This window comes from Oncorhynchus mykiss, chromosome 7 (assembly GCF_013265735.2).
Source record: "Oncorhynchus mykiss isolate Arlee chromosome 7, USDA_OmykA_1.1, whole genome shotgun sequence".
Taxonomy (NCBI): domain Eukaryota; kingdom Metazoa; phylum Chordata; class Actinopteri; order Salmoniformes; family Salmonidae; genus Oncorhynchus; species Oncorhynchus mykiss.
In genome coordinates this window covers 9973776-9996715 of record NC_048571.1, presented here as the reverse complement: position 1 = coordinate 9996715, position 22940 = coordinate 9973776, and the positions used below count along the sequence as shown (strand labels likewise).

Below are 22940 nucleotides of genomic sequence, written 5' to 3'. Positions count from 1 at the left end.
CAACCGGCCACCTGGTCCACGATCATCTTCTCATTAATGGACTATGCATCCTAGAATGGCACATTCATCTTTGTACTCTCTGCACATCCTCATATGCACCTGCCTCTTTTCATGTACATATTTCCCCCCACCGCTCAGCATCCTGTAAAAGAGTTTTTATTTATATATCTCTACATGCATACTTTATAACGTAGCTTAGTATTCATAGTGAAGTTTGTAGTTCCTACCTTACAGTGTAGATAGTGTACATACCGCATGTGGATTTCTGTAAGCTCTGCTTCTACATACAGTATGTTGTCTGTATCCTGTTTATCAGCTCTGCTTCTACATACAGTGTGTTGTCTGTATCCTGTTTATCAGCTCTGCTTCTACATACAGTATGTTGTCTGTATCCTGTTTATCAGCTCTGCTTCTACATACAGTATGTTGTCTGTAACCTGTTTATCAGCTCTGCTTCTACATACAGTATGTTGTCTGTATCCTGTTTATCAGCTCTGCTTCTACATACAGTATATTGTCTGTATATCAGGTTTGTCTTCTGCCTGGAAATTATGTTTATTGTGGCAGCACCATTTCACCAAGTCAAATTCCTTTATATACAAAATGTATTATGCGATTAAAGGTAATTCTGATCTTCTACAGTTTACAGGGCAGGACTCTTATTTTGAAAGATTTAAAATCCCATGAATCGCTTTATCTTGTTTGCATAACACAGCTGGAAAGAAGGATGGCGGATGCTGGAAATAAAGAGTCAGCGCCGATTGGAGGAGATGAATTTACCAACACAGAGTTGGAGAATAACAAGAATAACACGGTAGTAACGCAATAATTGATATGTTTTGTCTGTGTTTGTAAATTGTATCTTTGCGAACGAACTATTGTCCTATGTCCACGGCAAAGGACTGGATGGATGCATCCAGAAATAGAACAGATGTAGCAGTCGGGACATCAGGCATTGCCACGCGATACATTGTAACTACGCGCTGCTGTTGGCTACAATATAACCTTGTTTGTAACAATATTGCACACGATATGAGTGTTTTGAAGACTGAAAGACCTATCTATCCAAAATAAAAACCATATCTGATCTGTGTTACGTGGCCAGTAGCTGTTCGGCACGTTATTGGTCCACTCGCAGCATTCAGAGAATGACGTCACGGTATTATGACACATGGACGTCTATAGACGCGTATGTGTTTATTACTAGAATATTTCCAAATGGGTCCAATGATTGGCAAAGGATAGGAACAATCTAAATCTATTGATATTCTGTTCTATTCATATTCAGTCCTCTAGGGCAGAGTTTCCCAAACTCGGTCCAACCAATTCATCATCAATATTTGATTATTTGAATCAGCTGTTAGAGCTAGGGCAAAAACCAAAACGTGCACCCATGTGGGGCCCCAGGACCGAGTTTGGGAAACTGCTCTAACTCTGTTCACTAACCACTGTCTATTTCTCCCATGCACTCTGTTTGTACAGATGGTGGAGGAAGGATCCACTCTGCTGCGGAGAATGGAGATCAGTGTGGCCGAGGCAGAGAAAAGAACTGGGAAAAATACAGTGAACATGCAAGAGATATTCACAGTGTACCTCATAGAAACTCGGTGAGAGAGTGGGACCCCGTTTGAAAATGAAGCATATGCAAAAAATAACCTTGCTCCCAAATGAAAACATGTTCTCGGTACAATGATGTTCTTGAACCTGGATTTTTCTGAAAGTGTAAAATAAGAGGGATTCAGATCCTTCTGGTTAATCTGATCTGACCTAGATGTTGGTGTTTCTTCTTTCAGACCCATAGATGCAATAACAGAAGGCCATAACCCAGCCCCAGACTCTCTCTGGAGGAGATACAGTGAATTTGAGATCCTCCGGAACTATTTGTTAGTCACCTATCCATTTATCGTGGTGCCGCCTTTGCCAGAGAAGAGGGTAAGCTAAATTCAAACCTGATGGCCACATCTATACCTAGTAGTCCCATGCACCACACTGCAGTGTTTGGGCCTTAATACCCACAGAATTTAATTGAATAGAACACATTATAATATATATATATATATTATTACACAAAGATATATTATATTATAATATTATATTATATATATATATATATATCTTTGTGTAATAACCCTCGTCTGATTTCTACAGGCAGAGTTTGTTTGGCACAAGCTGTCTGCAGACAACATGGACCCAGACTTTGTAGAGAGGCGCAGGGTTGGTCTGGAGAACTTTCTACTTCGCGTGGCCTCCCATTCGGTTCTGTCCAATGACAAAATCCTATACCACTTCCTGACTGAGGTACGATAGCCTATCAGCTCACTCCATCACGTTGACGTTGTATTGGAATGTTTTGGAGAGATTCAACATACATTTGTATTTATTTATTTGTCCTCTACTTTTGAAAAAAGTTTAATTGACTCTCCTCCTCTCCCAGGAACACAGGTGGAAGGAGGTGGTGTATGAGACAGGGTTCCAAGCCAAGGTACCTCAGAGGAATTTTTAACTTCATGAATGTCTATCTTTTACCCCTATATGATCTTTACTCAGTTACTACCACTTATTAAAGGGGTTGTGTCCTTGAGCTGTTCCCGTCTATTGATGTTCTGTATGACATCATGTTCTGTGTGGACCCCAGGAAGAGTAGCTGCTGGATGTGCAACCGCTAACAGGGTTCCTAATGAAATCAAATAAAAACCATATTGAATCTATTTGGATCCACCCAGTGGTACATCCAGTGGTACACCTTGGTTGTGTTTGGTTTATAATCGCATTCTAATTCAATTGTGTTTGTTTTTTCTAGGCAGACTCCAGGATTAAAGCTCTGAGCGCAACTTTCAGGGTGAAGAACCCTGACAAGTAAATGAATCCTTCCCATTTACAACCAGGAGTTGTCAGACACCTAGTGGCATTATACATGTATTACATACATTTGACTTGAAAGTGGAGTTAAGTTAACGTGGTGTAAAGTTAGTCGTGTTAATTTGAAGCTGTGTTAAGTTGAAGTCGAGTAAAGTTGAATTTGTGTAGAAATTATGTTAAGTTGTATAAAGTTACATTTATGGAAGTCGAGTAAAGTGGAAGTCGATTAAAGTGGAAGTCGTGTACATTTGAAGTCGTGTACATTGGAAGTCGTGTACATTGGAAGTCGTGTACATTTGAAGTTGTGTATATTTGAAGTTGTGTACATTGGAAGTTGTGTACATTGGAAGTCGTGTACATTTGAAGTCGTGTACATTTGAAGTCGTGTATATTTGAAGTTGTGTAATGGTGAAGTCGTGTACATTGGAAGTTGTGTAATGGTGAAGTCGTGTACATTTGAAGTCGTATACATTTGAAGTCGTGTATATTTGAAGTTGTGTAATGGTGAAGTCGTGTACATTGGAAGTTGTGTAATGGTGAAGTCGTGTACATTGGAAGTCGTGTAATGGTGAAGTCGTGTACATTGGAAGTCGTGTAATGGTGAAGTCGTGTACATTGGAAGTTGTGTATATTGGAAGTCGTGTACATTGGAAGTCGTGTAATGGTGAAGTCGTGTACATTGGAAGTTGTGTAATGGTGAAGTCGTGTACATTGGAAGTCGTGTAATGGTGAAGTCGTGTACATTGGAAGTCGTGTAATGGTGAAGTCGTGTACATTGGAAGTCGTGTAATGGTGAAGTCGTGTACATTGGAAGTCGTGTACATTTGAAGTCGTGTACATTGGAAGTCGTGTAATGGTGAAGTCGTGTACATTGGAAGTTGTGTAATGGTGAAGTCGTGTACATTGGAAGTCGTGTAATGGTGAAGTCGTGTACATTGGAAGTCGTGTAATGGTGAAGTCGTGTACATTGGAAGTTGTGTAATGGTGAAGTCGTGTACATTGGAAGTCGTGTAATGGTGAAGTCGTGTACATTGGAAGTCGTGTAATGGTGAAGTCGTGTACATTGGAAGTCGTGTAATGGTGAAGTCGTGTACATTGGAAGTCGTGTAATGGTGAAGTCGTGTACATTGGAAGTCGTGTAATGGTGAAGTCGTGTACATTGGAAGTCGTGTAATGGTGAAGTCGTGTAATGGTGAAGTCGTGTAATGGTGAAGTCGTGTAAAGGTATTTTAAGGTTGCCATTTGTCTTCTTCTATCTAGGCGGTTCACAGAGATGAAACACTACAGCGATGAGCTTCAGTCTCTCACCTCCCAGCTGCTCAGAGTCAGAGCAGTAAGTCATATACCACTCATCAGATGCTTTAGATCCACAGTCACTCTGCTCCTCTCATTAGTCTAAAGTTTTATCTTTGGAACAACATCTTCTTTTATTTAGCGCTCACCTCTTGTTACACATTTAACAACTCACGTTTCATTCTCCAGAGAGTAGCAGACAGGCTCTACGGCGTATACAAAGTCCATGGGAACTACGGAAGAGTATTCAGGTAAGAGCACTAGTCAGCAGGTAGCCTAGCGGTTAAGAGTGTTGGGCCAGCAACTGAGCCGTGTAGGTGAAAAATCTGTCAATGTGCCCTTGAGCAAGTCACTTCACCCTAACAATAAAACATGTTGTATTTAAATATTGAAGAAAGACTGATATGATATTGTTGTGGGACTATCTGACTGATCTGACTGTTTGTGTGGTAGTGCCTTAGAGAAGGAGATGGGAGACGGTCTAACTGATCTGACTGTTTGTGTGGCAGTGCCTTAGAGAAGGAGATGGGAGACGGTCTGACTGATCTGACTGTTTGTGTGGCAGTGCCTTAGAGAAGGAGATGGGAGACGGTCTAACTGATCTGACTGATCTGACTGTTTGTGTGGCAGTGCCTTAGAGAAGGAGATGGGAGACGATCTAACTGATCTGACTGATCTGACTGTTTGTGTGGCAGTGCCTTAGAGAAGGAGATGGGAGACGGTCTAACTGATCTGACTGATCTGACTGTTTGTGTGGCAGTGCCTTAGAGAAGGAGATGGGAGACGGTCTAACTGATCTGACTGATCTGACTGATCTGACTGTTTGTGTGGCAGTGCCTTAGAGAAGGAGATGGGAGACGGTCTAACTGATCTGACTGTTTGTGTGGCAGTGCCTTAGAGAAGGAGATGGGAGACGGTCTGACTGATCTGACTGTTTGTGTGGCAGTGAGTGGAGTGCCTTGGAGAAGGAGATGGGAGACGGTCTAACTGATCTGACTGTTTGTGTGGCAGTGCCTTAGAGAAGGAGATGGGAGACGGTCTAACTGATCTGACTGATCTGACTGTTTGTGTGGCAGTGCCTTAGAGAAGGAGATGGGAGACGGTCTGACTGATCTGACTGTTTGTGTGGTAGTGCCTTAGAGAAGGAGATGGGAGACGGTCTAACTGATCTGACTGTTTGTGTGGCAGTGCCTTAGAGAAGGAGATGGGAGACGGTCTGACTGATCTGACTGTTTGTGTGGTAGTGCCTTAGAGAAGGAGATGGGAGACGGTCTAACTGATCTGACTGTTTGTGTGGTAGTGCCTTAGAGAAGGAGATGGGAGACGGTCTGACTGATCTGACTGATCTGACTGTTTGTGTGGCAGTGAGTGGAGTGCGTTAGAGAAGGAGATGGGAGACGGTGTAACTGATCTGACTGTTTGTGTGGCAGTGAGTGGAGTGCGTTAGAGAAGGAGATGGGAGACGGTGTAACTGATCTGACTGATCTGACTGATCTGACTGTTTGTGTGGCAGTGAGTGGAGTGCGTTAGAGAAGGAGATGGGAGACGGTCTGACTGTTTGTGTGGCAGTGAGTGGAGTACCTTGGAGAAGGAGATGGGAGACGGTCTAACTGATCTGACTGATCTGACTGTTTGTGTGGCAGTGAGTGGAGTGCGTTAGAGAAGGAGATGGGAGACGGTCTGACTGATCTGACTGTTTGTGTGGCAGTGAGTGGAGTGCGTTAGAGAAGGAGATGGGAGACGGTCTAACTGATCTGACTGATCTGACTGTTTGTGTGGTAGTGAGTGGAGTGCGTTAGAGAAGGAGATGGGAGACGGTCTGACTGATCTGACTGTTTGTGTGGCAGTGAGTGGAGTGCGTTAGAGAAGGAGATGGGAGACGGTCTACAGAGTGCTGGACACCATATGGATGCGTGAGTACCCTCCATCCGCCAACAACCTTTGTATCTAACCTGTGCTGAGCCTGCTATTCTAATGTAGATTTTACACAACCTGCAATTTAGGAACCACAATGGAAATTAGGGAACACAATGGAAATAATTATATATATTTTTAACTGGCAAATAAAATCAGCCTGGTATTCTAATGCAGAGTGCACACGTCAAACAATTTAGGAACTACAATGAAAATAAGTATATATTTGTTTAACTGGCTAATAAATCAATCAATCAATCTGTGATTTTGTCCACAGCTATGCTGCCTCAGTAGATGATATGTTGGAGGAAGAGGAGCACTACGCAGACCAACTGAAGGAATACCTTTTCTATGCTGAAGCCTTAAGGTTGGTCCTATTGCACATTATGGCTAATCAATCAATGAATCAACCAACCAATGAATCATATCTTGTAAAGGGATTCCAGAACCCTGTCCCCTTAGTCAGGTAAAGAGGGTGATGCACCAAGTAGAAGGTTCTGACAGTGTAAAAATATCTCCTCTAAACGGGCCTGGTACAACTTGTGTCCCAGGAAGTAATGCTGTATGGTGTTGTGACATTGTATGGGCCTCCTGTAAAGCTACTGCTGTCTGTTTCCTACAGGGCTGTGTGTAGGAAACACGAGCTGACCCAGTATGAGCTGGAGATGGCCTCCTCAGACCTAATTTCCAAGAAGCAGCAACGGGAGGAGCTGGCCACTGGGGTATTCAATTCAATACAACTTTATCGATACCCTCAGGGGCAATGAAGAAAGCCATAGGTTTAGGCGTAGGTCTATTTTATCTACTGTTTGTATCCTGGTATAGGAAAACTAGGGGACTCCAACTGAGATGGTGATCTCTTGTAAGAGGCAAGCTCTTGTCTTTCCAATATTAGTACAGTATAGGTCTCAAGAGCGTTGGCAAGGCCCAAGAGGTCTTAGTTTGTCAAGTCCTCTCAGAATCTTTGACTACATGCATTTTTCAAACCCTCCTATATAAGGACATGTAAAGCCCTAGCCTGGTCACATCTTTGACTTCATGTCTTCTTCACACCCCCCCTATATAAGGACATGTCCCAGGCTCTACTGTAGTCCCAGGCTCTACTGTAGTCCCAGACTCTACTGTAGTCCCAGGTACTACTGTAGTCCCAGACTCTACTGTAGTCCCAGGCTCTACTGTAGTCCCAGGCTCTACTGTAGTCCCAGGCTCTACTGTAGTCCCAGACTCTACTCTAGTCCCAGGCTCTACTGTAGTCCCAGGCTCTACTGTAGTCCCAGGTACTACTGTAGTCCCAGGCTCTACTGTAGTCCCAGACTCTACTGTAGTCCCAGGTACTACTGTAGTCCCAGACTCTACTGTAGTCCCAGGCTCTACTGTAGTCCCAGACTCTACTCTAGTCCCAGACTCTACTCTAGTCCCAGGCTCTACTGTAGTCCCAGGCTCTACTGTAGTCCCAGGTACTACTGTAGTCCCAGGCTCTACTTTAGTCCCAGACTCTACTGTAGTCCCAGAATCTACTGTAGTCCCAGGCTCTACTGTAGTCCCAGGCTCTACTGTAGTCCCAGACTCTACTGTAGTCCCAGACTCTACTGTAGCCAACTCTTCTATTGCATGCCATGCATGTTTGTCATGACAAAAAACACAGAGAGGCCGAAGCATCAACAGACTGGACCACCAGCAGGCCTGGGGTCAATTCCATTTCAATTCAGAAAGTAAATCAAATTCCAATTCCACATTTTCCTCATCGAAAAGCATAGGAGAGAATCTGTCATTTTAGTGTACTTCTTGAACTGACTAGACCACCAGGCTAGTAATGCCTCTCCATTCTCTGTCTGTCTGTCCATCCTCAGATGGTACGGACATTCTCCTTCAAAGGAATGACCAACAAGCTGTTTGGTCAGGAGACACCAGAGCAGAGGGAGGCTAAACTCAGCCTACTAGAGGAGCAGATCGTCCAGGGAGAGGAGACGGTCACAGAGAAAACAGTGGAGTGCGAGTGAGTCCCTCATGTTAAACCATGCAGTAATACCTAGATAGATAGATAGACCACATGCTGAAAACAACTCATTGATAAAGTATGTAATATAATCTGTGTGTGTGTGTGTGTGCAGGGAGTACGTGAAGGGTGCGTGGGTGGACATGCAGCGCTTCAAGGAGCAGAAGGACAGGGATCTGAGGGAGGCTCTGATTGGCTACGCCGTCATGCAGATCAGCATGTGTAAGAAGGTGTGTCATACTCAGGTGGAAGTCTGGAAATGCTCCTAGTATCTATGAGGGTTATTTTTATTGGGCACCAAACGGACAAAAACTGACTCAAAGACAGAGGGACTACCTGGACTTGTCCAATAAGAAACTGTAATTTTCGTGTTGCTATAAATACCACTCTCAGGGTTGTGTTCATTAGGCACAAAACTGAAGAACACCGACTGAAAGAGAGAGGGACTACCTGGACATGTCCAATGAGAGACTTTTGTTTCAAAACGCGTTGCAACGGTGTGCCCTACTGAACACAACCCGCTTGTTAAAGTCAAAGGCCAGTGTTGTTAGGACCTAATTCAATTTCTGTGTTTTATGTTCTCCTCTGTCTGTATAGGGCATTCAAGTGTGGACCAATGCTAAGGAATGTTTCCACAAGATGTAAGGGGGTCGGGCCGTGGGTCAGCGACGACGTCTATGGTACGAGTGTACAACAACTTCACCTTTTGACCTTCACATGGAAACAGAACCACTGTTGTCCCGGCAACAAGCCCCAGCTGGCATAAAGTTACAGGGCTGCGTCTCAGTACTCAGTCCAATACTGGCTGCATCTCAGTACTCAGTCCAATACTGGCTGCATCTCAGTACTCAGTCCAATACTGGCTGCATCTCAGTACTCAGTCCAATACTGGCTGCGTCTCAGTACTCAGTCCAATACTGGCTGCGTCTCAGTACTCAGTCCAATACTGGCTGCGTCTCAGTACTCAGTCCAATACTGGCTGCATCTCAGTACTCAGTCCAATACTGGCTGCATCTCAGTACTCAGTCCAATACTGGCTGCATCTCAGTACTCAGTCCAATACTGGCTGCATCTCAGTACTCAGTCCAATACTGGCTGCGTCTCAGTACTCAGTCCAATACTGGCTGCGTCTCAGTACTCAGTCCAATACTGGCTGCGTCTCAGTACTCAGTCCAATACTGGCTGCATCTCAGTACTCAGTCCAATACTGGCTGCATCTCAGTACTCAGTCCAATACTGGCTGCATCTCAGTACTCAGTCCAATACTGGCTGCATCTCAGTACTCAGTCCAATACTGGCTGCATCTCAGTACTCAGTCCAATACTGGCTGCATCTCAGTACTCAGTCCAATACTGGCTGCATCTCAGTACTCAGTCCAATACTGGCTGCATCTCAGTACTCAGTCCAATACTGGCTGCGTCTCAGTACTCTGTCCAATACTGGCTGCATCTCAGTACTCAGTCCAATACTGGCTGCATCTCAGTACTCAGTCCAATACTGGCTGCATCTCAGTACTCAGTCCAATACTGGCTGTGTCTCAGTACTCAGTCCAATACTGGCTGTGTCTCAGTACTCAGTCCAATACTGGCTGCATCTCAGTACTCAGTCCAATACTGGCTGCATCTCAGTACTCAGTCCATTACTGGCTGTGTCTCAGTACTCAGTCCAATACTGGCTGCATCTCAGTACTCAGTCCAATACTGGCTGCGTCTCAGTACTCAGTCCAATACTGGCTGCATCTCAGTCCAATACTGGCTGCGTCTCAGTACTCAGTCCAATACTGGCTGCGTCTCAGTACTCAGTCCAATACTGGCTGCGTCTCAGTACTCAGTCCAATACTGGCTACGTATCAGTACTCAGTCCAATACTGGCTGCGTCTCAGTCCAATACTGGCTGTGTCTCAGTACTCAGTCCAATACTGGCTGCATCTCAGTACTAGGTCCAATACTTGCTGCATCTCAGTACTCAGTCCAATACTGGCTGTGTCTCAGTACTCAGTCCAATACTGGCTGCATCTCAGTACTCAGTCCAATACTGGCTGAGTCTCAGTACTCAGTCCAATACTGGCTGCATCTCAGTACTCAGTCCAATACTGGCTGCATCTCAGTACTCAGTCCAATACTGGCTGCATCTCAGTACTCAGTCCAATACTGGCTGTGTCTCAGTACTCAGTCCAATACTGGCTGCATCTCAGTACTCAGTCCAATACTGGCTGCGTCTCAGTACTCAGTCCAATACTGGCTGTGTCTCAGTACTCAGTCCAATACTGGCTGCATCTCAGTACTCAGTCCAATACTGGCTGCATCTCAGTACTCAGTCCAATACTGGCTGCGTCTCAGTACTCAGTCCAATACTGGCTGCATCTCAGTACTCAGTCCAATACTGGCTGCGTCTCAGTACTCAGTCCAATACTGGCTGAGTCTCAGTACTCAGTCCAATACTGGCTGAGTCTCAGTACTCAGTCCAATACTGGCTGTGCTCCAGATAAAGTGGGGAGGTAAGGCAACCTTTCAAGACATGAGATGCAGTCCGGGACTATATTTTACACAAACATATCCCCTTGAGTTGGTTTATGAAGACAATGTGTGTGTAGTATCAGCAGGATAAAGATTGTTTATTAAGAGAACGTGTGTGTTGTATCAGCAGGATAAAGGTTGTTTATTAAGACAACGTGTGTGTAGTATCAGCAGGATAAAGGTTGTTTACTAAGAGAACGTGTGTGTAGTATCAGCAGGATAAAGGTTGTTTACTAAGAGAACGTGTGTGTAGTATCAGCAGGATAAAGGTTGTTTACTAAGAGAACGTGTAGTATCAGCAGGATAAAGGGTGTTTATTAAGAGAACGTGTGTGTAGTATCAGCAGGATAAAGGTTGTTTACTAAGAGAACGTGTGTGTAGTATCAGCAGGATAAAGGTTGTTTACTAAGAGAACGTGTGTGTAGTATCAGCAGGATAAAGGTTGTTTATTAAGAGAACGTGTGTGTAGTATCAGCAGGATAAAGGGTGTTTACTAAGAGAACGTGTAGTATCAGCAGGATAAAGGTTGTTTACTAAGACAACGTGTGTGTAGTATCAGCAGGATAAAGGGTGTTTACTAAGAGAACGTGTAGTATCAGCAGGATAAAGGGTGTTTACTAAGAGAACGTGTGTGTAGTATCAGCAGGATAAAGGGTGTTTACTAAGAGAACGTGTGTGTAGTATCAGCAGGATAAAGGTTGTTTACTAAGAGAACGTGTGTGTAGTATCAGCAGGATAAAGGTTGTTTACTAAGAGAACGTGTAGTATCAGCAGGATAAAGGGTGTTTACTAAGAGAACGTGTGTGTAGTATCAGCAGGATAAAGGGTGTTTACTAAGAGAACGTGTGTGTAGTATCAGCAGGATAAAGGTTGTTTACTAAGAGAACGTGTGTGTAGTATCAGCAGGATAAAGGTTGTTTACTAAGAGAACGTGTAGTATCAGCAGGATAAAGGGTGTTTACTAAGAGAACGTGTGTGTAGTATCAGCAGGATTAAGGGTGTTTACTAAGAGAACGTGTAGTATCAGCAGGATAAAGGGTGTTTACTAAGAGAACGTGTGTGTAGTATCAGCAGGATAAAGGGTGTTTACTAAGAGAACGTGTGTGTAGTATCAGCAGGATAAAGGTTGTTTACTAAGAGAACGTGTGTGTAGTATCAGCAGGATAAAGGGTGTTTACTAAGAGAACGTGTAGTATCAGCAGGATAAAGGTTGTTTACTAAGACAACGTGTGTGTAGTATCAGCAGGATAAAGGGTGTTTACTAAGAGAACGTGTAGTATCAGCAGGATAAAGGGTGTTTACTAAGAGAACGTGTGTGTAGTATCAGCAGGATAAAGGGTGTTTACTAAGAGAACGTGTGTGTAGTATCAGCAGGATAAAGGGTGTTTACTAAGAGAACGTGTGTGTAGTATCAGCAGGATAAAGGTTGTTTACTAAGAGAACGTGTGTGTAGTATCAGCAGGATAAAGGTTGTTTACTAAGAGAACGTGTAGTATCAGCAGGATAAAGGGTGTTTACTAAGAGAACGTGTGTGTAGTATCAGCAGGATTAAGGGTGTTTACTAAGAGAACGTGTAGTATCAGCAGGATAAAGGGTGTTTACTAAGAGAACGTGTGTGTAGTATCAGCAGGATAAAGGGTGTTTACTAAGAGAACGTGTGTGTAGTATCAGCAGGATAAAGGTTGTTTACTAAGAGAACGTGTGTGTAGTATCAGCAGGATAAAGGGTGTTTACTAAGAGAACGTGTAGTATCAGCAGGATTAAGGTTGTATGGTGAGAGTGTAGCACATGGGGGATATGGTAAACTTACTCCTCAGCCTGAAGTGTCCCCACTTGTGCAGCCGAGTTGTTAACGCTTCAATGGCGCCGACTGGTAAGACGCTTCGGGAGGGCGGTCACGTGTGCTAGCCAAGCAGATGTCCTGGGTTCGAGCGTCCGTGTGAGCCCGATCAGGAGGAAGCGGTACTCGCTAAGTAAGCAGCGTCAGTTATCAGTATGCTGCTGTGACCTTGGTTTACCTCTATGAACTGAACTGGAATAGAAACGGAATCAACTGTCAAAGGACTTCTGGCCTTTTCTCTGCTTAAAGCACATGATATCATAATGTCTGGTATGTGAATATTGAATAAGATATTATTTCAGAAAATGTCAAGGTACATGTATATAAGAATATTATATACTTTGATGTGTCCATCTATTAAATTATATGAACAACAGTGAACACTAACCTGGTGTTTGTTGGTTGAAGCCAAAATATTTACTTACTAAACATCCTATTTCTATATTGTGACTCGCAGTAATAATGTGATTTAAGGTCAGATTTGATCGTGTACATTCTTATCCAAGTTGAACTGAGATAACAGTCATACTGCATTGTATATTCAGCTTTATGGTTTTAATAAAAATGTTGTCTTCTACCATATATTCCTACAGCTACGGTTCCTCAGGCTACCACACATTTTCTGTTGGTCCAGTATGATGTTGTGAGGGTATATGGAGACAGTAGGTTGAGGTAAACCCACTATGACGGTATATGGAGACAGTAGGTTGAGGTATACCCACTATGATGGTATATGTAGACAGTAGGTTGAGGTATACCCACTATGAGGGTATATGGAGATAGTAGGTTGAGGTAAACCCACTATGAGGGTATATGTAGACAGTAGGTTGAGGTATACCCACTATGAGGGTATATGGAGATAGTAGGTTGAGGTAAACCCACTATGAGGGTATATGTAGACAGTAGGTTGAGGTAAACCCACTATGATGGTATATGTAGACAGTAGGTTGAGGTATACCCACTATGATGGTATATGTAGACAGTAGGTTGAGGTATACCCACTATGAGGGTATATGGAGATAGTAGGTTGAGGTAAACCCACTATGAGGGTATATGTAGACAGTAGGTTGAGGTATACCCACTATGAGGGTATATGGAGATAGTAGGTTGAGGTAAACCCACTATGAGGGTATATGTAGACAGTAGGTTGAGGTAAACCCACTATGATGGTATATGTAGACAGTAGGTTGAGGTATACCCACTATGATGGTATATGTAGACAGTAGGTTGAGGTATACCCACTATGAGGGTATATGGAGATAGTAGGTTGAGGTAAACCCACTATGAGGGTATATGTAGACAGTAGGTTGAGGTAAACCCACTATGATGGTATATGTAGACAGTAGGTTGAGGTATACCCACTATGAGGGTATATGGAGATAGTAGGTTGAGGTATACCCACTATGATGGTATATAGAGACAGCAGGTTGAGGTAAACCCACTATGATGGTATATAGAGACAGCAGGTTGAGGTTGACCCATTATGATGGTATATGGAGATAGTAGGTTGAGGTAAACCCACTATGAGGGTATATGTAGACAGTAGGTTGAGGTAAACCCACTATGATGGTATATGTAGACAGTAGGTTGAGGTATACCCACTATGAGGGTATATGGAGATAGTAGGTTGAGGTATACCCACTATGAGGGTATATGGAGACAGTAGGTTGAGGTATACCCACTATGAGGGTATATGGAGATAGTAGGTTGAGGTAAACCCACTATGAGGGTATATGGAGATAGTAGGTTGAGGTATACCCACTATGAGGGTATATGGAGACAGTAGGTTGAGGTATACCCACTATGAGGGTATATGGAGACAGTAGGTTGAGGTATACCCACTATGAGGGTATATGGAGACAGTAGATTGAGGTATACCCATTATGATGGTATATGGAGACAGCAGGTTGAGGTATACCCACTATGAGGGTATATGGAGACAGTAGGTTGAGGTATACCCACTATGAGGGTATATGGAGACAGTAGGTTGAGGTATACCCACTATGAGGGTATATGGAGACAGTAGGTTGAGGTATACCCACTATGAGGGTATATGGAGACAGTAGGTTGAGGTATACCCACTATGAGGGTATATGGAGACAGTAGGTTGAGGTATACCCACTATGATGGTATATGGAGACAGTAGGTTGAGGTAAACCCACTATGATGGTATATAGAGACAGCAGGTTGAGGTAAACCCACTATGATGGTATATAGAGACAGCAGGTTGAGGTAAACCCACTATGATGGTATATAGAGACAGCAGGTTGAGGTTGACCCATTATGATGGTATATGGAGATAGTAGGTTGAGGTATACCCACTATGAGGGTATATGGAGACAGTAGGTTGAGGTAAACCCACTATGAGGGTATATGGAGATAGTAGGTTGAGGTAAACCCACTTTGATGGCATATGGAGACAGCAGGTTGAGGTAAACCCACTATGAGGGTATATGGAGATAGTAGGTTGAGGTAAACCCACTATGAGGGTATATGGAGATAGTAGGTTGAGGTAAACCCAATATGAGGGTATATGGAGACAGTAGGTTGAGGTAAACCCAATATGAGGGTATATGTAGACAGCAGGTTGAGGTAAACCCACTATGAGGGTATATGGAGATAGTAGGTTGAGGTAAACCCACTATGAGGGTATATGGAGATAGTAGGTTGAGGTAAACCCAATATGAGGGTATATGTAGACAGCAGGTTGAGGTAAACCCACTATGAGGGTATATGGAGACAGTAGGTTGAGGTAAACCCAATATGAGGGTATATGTAGACAGCAGGTTGAGGGCTATGTTATGAAACTAGTTAGCCAGACTACTGAAAAGCCCACACTCGCTTTGTTTAGGGCCCTGGGCTGTTCAACTCTTTGTTTAGGGCCCTGGGCTGTTCAACTCTTTGTTTAGGGCCCTGGGCTGTTCAACTCTTTGTTTAGGGCCCTGGGTTGTTCAACTCTTTGTTTAGGGCCCTGGGTTGTTCAACTCTTTGTTTAGGGCCCTGGGCTGTTCAACTCTTTGTTTAGGGCCCTGGGTTGTTCAACTCTTTGTTTAGGGCCCTGGGCTGTTCAACTCTTTGTTTAGGGCCCTGGGTTGTTCAACTCTTTGTTTAGGGCCCTGGGCTGTTCAACTCTTTGTTTAGGGCCCTGGGCTGTTCAACTCTTTGTTTAGGGCCCTGGGTTGTTCAACTCTTTGTTTAGGGCCCTGGGTTGTTCAACTCTTTGTTTAGGGCCCTGGGTTGTTCAACTCTTTGTTTAGGGCCCTGGGCTGTTCAACTCTTTGTTTAGGGCCCTGGGCTGTTCAACTCTTTGTTTAGGGCCCTGGGCTGTTCAACTCTGGTCCTGGAGGGCCGAAACACTTCTGGTTTTCATGCTTTCCTTCTAATCAGCGACTGTTTCAGACCTGGGACATCAGTTGCAGGAGCGGACTGGCCATCTGGCATTTCAGACAAATGACGTGAGTAAGAGTTGAGAGTTAGTGGACAGGTATGGTCTGTGTACCTCAACACAGGAAGCTTATCAGATATGGTGGAAAAAATGGTCACAGTTCCAGTCTGCTTAAGGGGTGGCTCTCCCATAGGCACCAATGCATTAGCAGCTGGGTCTGGTCTGCTTAGTTCACTGACTGTATATGAGCTTACCTTCTCCAGCTTCACTGTTGAAGTCTTTAACCAAAGAGAGCCAGGCCCTTCCTTTAATCAACTCCAAACAGGAAATTGGTTCAGAGTATCCTTTCTACTGCCATCTGTGGGTGATTGTGTGGTAGTTTTATCTGAACCACAGTAAATGCCCTCTAAACTGCCATTTAGTTGGCAGTTCGTGACAGTTCAAGATATTACAAGAGGAAACAATTAGGGAGGGAAAATAAATAACATTGTATACAACAATATCCATTTATTCTTTAAATATCTCATAAATACTTTGATATAGCTATATTTTAGAATAGATTGAGAACACAGGACAAGACAATCATTTGAAATAAATATCTTAAGTATATAATAGGATATATTTCAGAGTCACACAGAGGATGATGGAACCATGATTGAATATGAACAACTGCTGATGTTAATATATATCTGGAGAAATAAAATATCAAATATAATATATGTATCTAGGCCATAATGTGTCACTTCCACTTTCCACCTGAGGAGTCTGGTGGGAGGAGCTATAGGAGGACAGGCTTCCATTCCAGCCATTACAATGAGCCTGTCTTCCTATAGCTCCTCCCACCAGCCTCCACTGCTAACCACCCCTGGGGGCCCCTGCATTTGACACACACACTTCTGAATATCTCACAGCTCCACCATACAGCATTTTATCTTTATTTAACTAGGCAAGTCAGTTAAGAACAAATTCTTATTTTTCAATGACGGCCTAGGAACAGTGAGTTAACTGCCTGTTCAGGGGCAGAACGACAGATTTTTACCTTGTCAGCTTTTTCTTGTCCAACGCTCTAACCACTAGGCTACCTGCCGCCCCTAGCATGTGGACTTTGAGGTAAACTTCCTAGTTTATGGAAAGGTTATTCCCAGAGCCAGAACAACACAGATCCAGCTATCCTCCATAACATGTAAGAAATAGAACTAAACTAAACAAACTAGAAACATATTTCATTGCGACGAAGATCATCAATTAACAAATTGTCCACAGAATGTTACGCACGCGTTAGCTATGAGTTGGCAATCATCTAAAAATATCATTTTCTGATTATGTTTAAAGCAATACAGTGTGCTTACCGGTACTACAAATTGTAATTGACAATGCAATAGAACTCAGGTCTCCAGATTCTGGTAACTTTCCTCAAACTCCTGATATACTAGTTGGAAGAGTCAAGGAATCAGAAAGTAATAAACAAGAAATCCGGGATCCTCCAACCAAGATTTCTGGAAAACCTGGTTATTTTGGAAAAGTTCGACATTTTGCAATCCTAAATAGATCGCTCACCCAAAACAGTTCCAGTTTGAAGTAGAGCACTTCAACAGTGCATTAAATGGGACAAACTGCAGAATGCAGATGACTTTGGAATGTATGGCACGTTTGATGAATAAGTCTCCATGCCAACCTCCCAGAAAGCATCTGCACAAGGACAGCTCAGCAGCAGAGAGCATTGGCACTACACACACGGACAGACACTGACCGTTAGCACTGACAAGACAACACATGTCCACAGGGACACCAGAAGATGTCGCCTACAGTATAATTGGCTTATACAGTATAATAGACTTTTGTACTATCCCCCGTGGGTTCTAGAATGAACTATAGTGATACTATCATTGAAATAGAATCCCCTCTAACGATATGGGCACTATAGATCTGATAACCCCTCTAACGATATGGGCACTATAGATCTGATAACCAGCCTCTGTGGAAACTACACAGCAGTACATTTAGATCACACACAGAAGCAGACACAGCTATGAGACTGACTCACAGTGCAATAGTCATGTGCATTATGGCACCCATTCATATCACTACTAACGCTTCTGCACTGACACCGTCAAACAGGGGGAAATGGTAGAAGATATTCAGGAAAAGCCCAGTTCTTCCTTTCACTGAGTGTACAAACCATTAGGAACACCTGCTCTGACCAAGTGAATCCAGGTGAAAGCTATGATCCCTCATAAATCCACTTCAGTCAGTGTAGATGAAGGGGAGGAGACAGGTTAAAGAATGATTTTTAAGCCTTGAGACAATTGAGACACAGGTTGTGTATGTGTGCCATTCAGAGGGTAAATAGGCAAGACTAATGATTTAAGTGCCTTTCAAGGGGATATGGTATTAGGTGCCAGGCGTACCGGTTTGTTTCAAGAACTGCAATGTTTCTGGGTTTTTCACGCCCAACAGTTTCCCATGTGTATCAAGAATGGTACATCACCCAAAGGACATCCAGCCAACTTGACACAACTGTGGGAAGCATTGGAGTCAACATGGGCCAGCATCCCTGTGGAACACTTTCCACAACTTTCAGTGTCCGTGCCTCGACCAATTGAAGCTGTTTTGAGGGGGAAAAGGGTGTGCAACTCAATATTAGGAAGTTGTTCCTAATGTAGTTATGAACTAAACTGTGTAAAAAGAATCCTCTTTTCACTGATCTGGTGCAAAACCAACATTAACCAGAAGATGGTAGACTGCAGCACACCCATCTCAGGTTTGGACTGTACCAAGCCCCATGGCACATAAGGGGACCTCAGTCAGGGAACAGACCATTATCAAGGAGCTGGAGGGGTCCTCCCAGTTCTCTAGTTTAAGGCATAAGTTGAACAAGGAGGTATCCTGCTACAACTCAGAATCAGGGATCTTGTTGCCATAATGTTTTGAGGACTAGAAACCTTTCTTCAAGACATTGAAAACACAACAATAAAAAGCATCATTATAAACTCTCTGACATTACTGGGGCATACTAATAATACCACGGTGCCCATAACCAGTTACCTATTCTTTATGCATGATGCTTTCAGTACAACAGAAGGTCAGTATTACTTTGGAGGCTATTCAAAACAGAACCTGGATTTGGTTACACATAAAACAACATCCGTCCACTGGGCCAAAACTGGTTGTATCAACATTGTTTCCACGTCATTTCAACTAAAATAATCACCGTGATGACGTTGAATCAACTTATTTTTACCCAACTTTTAACCGTTGAAGTGACGTATGTGCCCAGTGAGCTGTTAGTTGTGGTATGGTATGATAGTTTTACATTCATCATACTAAAACAAGACCTTTACCCTCGAAGGGGCGAAACCTAACTTTGACAAAATGTCCACTTAGTTTCCCATTGACATGAATGCACGACTAAGGGCTGGACTCAAGGGCTGGATGACTAAGGGCTGGACAACTAAGGGCTGGACTCAATCCGTATCGCAGAAGTTCTGTGTTGTAGCCTGTCTGACATTTAAATGCAAAGGTTTCCCGCGTTAGTGGAGACTGCATTCACAGCATGTCGGCTCAATCTGGAATTACCTTCACATTTCAAGTGTGCTACAATGCTGAACCTCAGCTATATGGAGACCCTAATTTTACTTCAGTTGATGTTAGGATTGTCTTCCAAATATGACCTGCCCCACTTATAGCGCTTTGGACTCTTCTCATCTAACAGACTCAACCTCCATAAAGAGCCTCTTCTCATCTAACAGACTCAACCTCCATAAAGAGCCTCTTCTCATCTAACAGACTCAACCTCCATAAAGAGCCTCTTCTCATCTAACAGACTCAACCTCCATATAGAGCCTCTTCTCATCTAAGAGACTCAACCTCCATAAAGAACCTCTTCTCATCTAACAGACTCAACCTCCATAAAGAACCTCTTCTCATCTAACAGACTCAACTTCCACAGGAAAATAACAACCACCCAGTGTGTCAATTGTCAATAAATCAAACCTAGAAACCCTAAGAGGATAAATATTTTATAAATAATTATGTCAATCTATCCATCTATTAATAAATAAACATTCTGGTTTTCCCCCCTTTTTTTCGCCAAAAAAAGGCAAAGGTTGAGTCATGCGTCCTCTGAAACAAACAGCCAAACCACGCTCCTTAACACCCACCCACTTAACCCGGAGGCCAGATGCACCAATGTGTCAGAGGAAACACCGTTTAACTGACTTCTAATGTCAGCCTGCAGGTGCCAGGCCCGCCACAAGGAGTCACTAGAGCACAATGAGCCAAGTAAAGCCCCCCCGGCCAAACCCTCAACTAACCCAGACCACGCTGGGCCAATTGTGCACCGCCCTATGGGACTCCTGGTCACGGCCGGTTGTGACACAGCCTGGGATCGAACCCGGGTCTGTAGTGACGCCTCACTGTGATGCAGTGTCCTAGACCGCAGTGTGGCCACCTGGAAGGCCACTAATATATTATCCTAATGACAAACATACTATGCCTCTCTGCAATACTTTGACAATTATATATATTAAATCTTTCTTTAAAATAGTCTTCAGGATTAAATATAATACATTTCATAATATTATATAATATCATAGCTAATATACATTTAATTTCTCTAGTCAACAGTTTACCCTTCAGCAGCTTCACTGTAAACAGTTCTTGGGAGGTGACAAGGTCAACCAAAAGGTAAACAGATGTCTGTTTGTAGCAGCCAATGGCTGGAAACACTCTCCCTTCTCTTTTCAATAGACCACAACAAATAGAATGTGATCTACCTAGCAACAGTAACAGTCCCACTTGATCACCTGTTGGGACTCCATGGATGAATCCACCCTGACGTGTGAAGAAGGCATGTTGATTCTGCATTTGATTTGAATACTTTGGTATGAGATGGGTTAAAATGTCAGAGGTGAGGATGTACTGTCACTGGTACTGTAGACATAGTGAAGTATGGATTTCATCTTGGAGCTCTAACAGGACAGAAGAGAGTAGAGAGAGAAGGGGAGAGAGGGGCAGGGGAGTGGGCAAGAGGAGAACACTTAACAGGTATTGGTCCTTGGCCCTGTTCTAATACTCTAAAGATGCATCTTTCCTCCCTTTTCTTGAGGTAATCACTAATCTAACGTGATTGGATAGGTGAGAGCAAGGATTCTACTGCACTGATTTCACCAGACATTTTATGTCAGATCAGATCAAGGAAGGGAGGATGCATTTTTATTTTCAGAGTATTCCAACAGGTTCCTCATTTTTCAAGCGCCCTCTGACCTCCGTTAGCTAGAAGGATACAGAGTTATCAGGCAGCTCAATGTCTAAACACAGACTCCAAAGATATAGAAGGGGACCGACATAGAGAAGCTACCCTGCCAGGGTCATAACTAGGGCGAGTTTCCCCAGCCGGACCATGTGATTTAACCTAAAGGGTCAAAACTCCGGGCCCTAGTTATAGCCTACGTCTGTAGTTTAGAGCCTTGTAACTAGGGCCAGGACTTTTTCCTAGTGCGGTCACGCAAGTTCAGTCAGGGAAAAACTCCTGGCCCTAGTTATAACGTTACGTTACGAGTTTTGTTACTGAAATGTTAACAAAACGTTACTGAAACGTTACAGGGACGCTTCTCAGACGTGGGACTCATCCAGGTCCAGGTCGACTGGGGAGATGGGGAGGGGGGAGCGGCGGGGGGGCAGGGCGGGGGAGTGGTGTGGGGCCAGGGCGGGCAAGCGGCGGGGCAAGAGCAGGGGGGCGAGCAGAGGGTTCTCTGTGCCCCCATTGTCCTCTGAAATGTGGAGGAGGGTGTCTGCGTTCCTCCCCAGCAGGGCAGTCGTGTCCTCGTCCTCGGGGCTCTCGGGGGTCTGATGGGAGGACGGACCAGGATGGAAGAGGTGGGTGGGGGGAGCGGGGGGTCGGATCCCCAGGATCGGCAGAGGGGGGAGGGGAGAACAGGTGCGAGAGATGGGGAGAGGTGGAGGAGGGAGAGGAGAGCAGGAGGAGGGTGGGGTGGGGGTGGAGGCGCGGGAGATGGGGAGAGGTGGAGGAGGGAGAGGAGAGCAGGAGGAGGGTGGGGTGGGGGTGGAGGCGCGGGAGATGGAGGGCCGAGGAGAGAGGCTGCTGCGGAGGCCCCACTGTTCTCGTTTCTCCTTGCTCTCCATCGATAACTAGAACCAGGAAACAAGTGGGAGAAGAGTGATATTTCAAAGACTTACTTAGTCTATGCTGTTAAATATAGAGAACTCACATTCATTCCCATCTCTCTCTGTCTCTTCTGGAATAAGCGATGATTTAAATGAACAATCCTCTCAAAACCCCGAATTAATATGATTTATAGGGTTAAACAAGCCTAATATGGGATCAAAACATTTTGAGTGAAGAAATGTGTAATTTTTTCGTTATAATAAGGTTGGTAGCAACATGTGAAAATTGTTGTGGAAATCTTGCACCTCAAGCCGACTAGAAAACCTATAACGCAATGATCTCTCGTTGGGCTTTTTACAGTCTATGCTAGGTAGCTAGCTAGCAAACGTAGCTACACACAGTAATACCAAAGTAATTGTCAGTGTGTGAAGTAGCTAGCTAGTTAAAAAAGTCTACAATCTCACCATGTCCAACCCATTCATTATATTTACATGCTTTCACCTGCAGATTGTCTACCTCGAGGAGTGGAGAGTCTTAAATTGCTATGGCTACGGCCCTTTCCCATGCTTTCCCACCAGGGCAGAACAAATGCCCCCTCTCATTGAAGCCACGGTAGTTCAAGGCACTGTTAGCAGAAAACAGGATCCCCCATTATAACGAATGGAAAAATTGCGATCTTCGTGGTCAATCTTCATGTAAATAAAAATGGTTTAGAAGACAGTCATGGTACCAATAATTGTTTCTAATATACCAGATGTATGTGCTCTAACCGATTCTTTCAAAATCGCACACAGAAGAAGTTCTAAGGATAATTGAGTTGCTCATGGCAGCATGCCCTGTTCGACCTTCTACTGGAGTTCATCAATGAGAGTGGGCAGCACTGAGTTAACTTATCACTTCCTGGAGTAGCATGTTGTCTCCATGATAAGCCATGTTAAAGGTCCATTGCAGCCCTTTTTATCTCAATATCAAATCATATCTGGGTAACAATTAAGAACCTTGCTGTGAAT

At 43.9% G+C, this 22940-nt stretch overlaps 2 protein-coding genes and 1 long non-coding RNA gene across 3 annotated transcripts in view; 2 read left to right on the top strand and 1 right to left on the bottom strand.

Moving 5' to 3' along the window:
- Window positions 1–678: 678 nt before the first annotated feature.
- LOC110527283 (sorting nexin-4) lies at window positions 679–8960 on the top strand. The gene is made up of 14 exons (XM_036982463.1): window positions 679–814; window positions 1483–1607; window positions 1794–1932; window positions 2149–2298; window positions 2435–2482; window positions 2801–2856; window positions 4120–4192; window positions 4342–4403; window positions 6000–6065; window positions 6344–6433; window positions 6689–6788; window positions 7917–8062; window positions 8178–8292; window positions 8660–8960. The coding sequence occupies exons 1-14, from the start codon at window positions 728–730 to the stop codon at window positions 8705–8707; spliced, it is 1305 nt and encodes a 434-aa protein (XP_036838358.1). The 5' UTR covers window positions 679–727; the 3' UTR covers window positions 8708–8960.
- A 1458-nt stretch (window positions 8961–10418) lies between these two features.
- LOC118965240 lies at window positions 10419–16444 on the top strand. Its single transcript, XR_005052498.1, has 2 exons — window positions 10419–11103; window positions 11148–16444. It is a non-coding gene; the product is annotated as an uncharacterized LOC118965240 (long non-coding RNA).
- Window positions 16286–22940, bottom strand: part of LOC110497049 (protein unc-80 homolog) — a 100832-nt gene continuing 94177 nt past the window's right edge. The window contains exon 66 of the mRNA XM_036982462.1: window positions 16286–21953. Within this exon, the coding sequence (XP_036838357.1) occupies window positions 21417–21953 (537 nt within the window). The 3' untranslated portion in view covers window positions 16286–21416. The remainder of the gene's footprint in view (window positions 21954–22940) is intronic.

Coding starts and splice junctions, on each gene's coding strand:
- LOC110527283 (XM_036982463.1), top strand. CDS start 728: ATGGCGGATGCTGGAAATAAAGAGTCAGCGCCGATTGGAGGAGATGAA. Junction 815..1,482: donor AGAATAACAAGAATAACACG/GTAGTAACGCAA, acceptor CTGTTTGTACAG/ATGGTGGAGGAAGGATCCAC. Junction 8,063..8,177: donor GAGAAAACAGTGGAGTGCGA/GTGAGTCCCTCA, acceptor GTGTGTGTGCAG/GGAGTACGTGAAGGGTGCGT.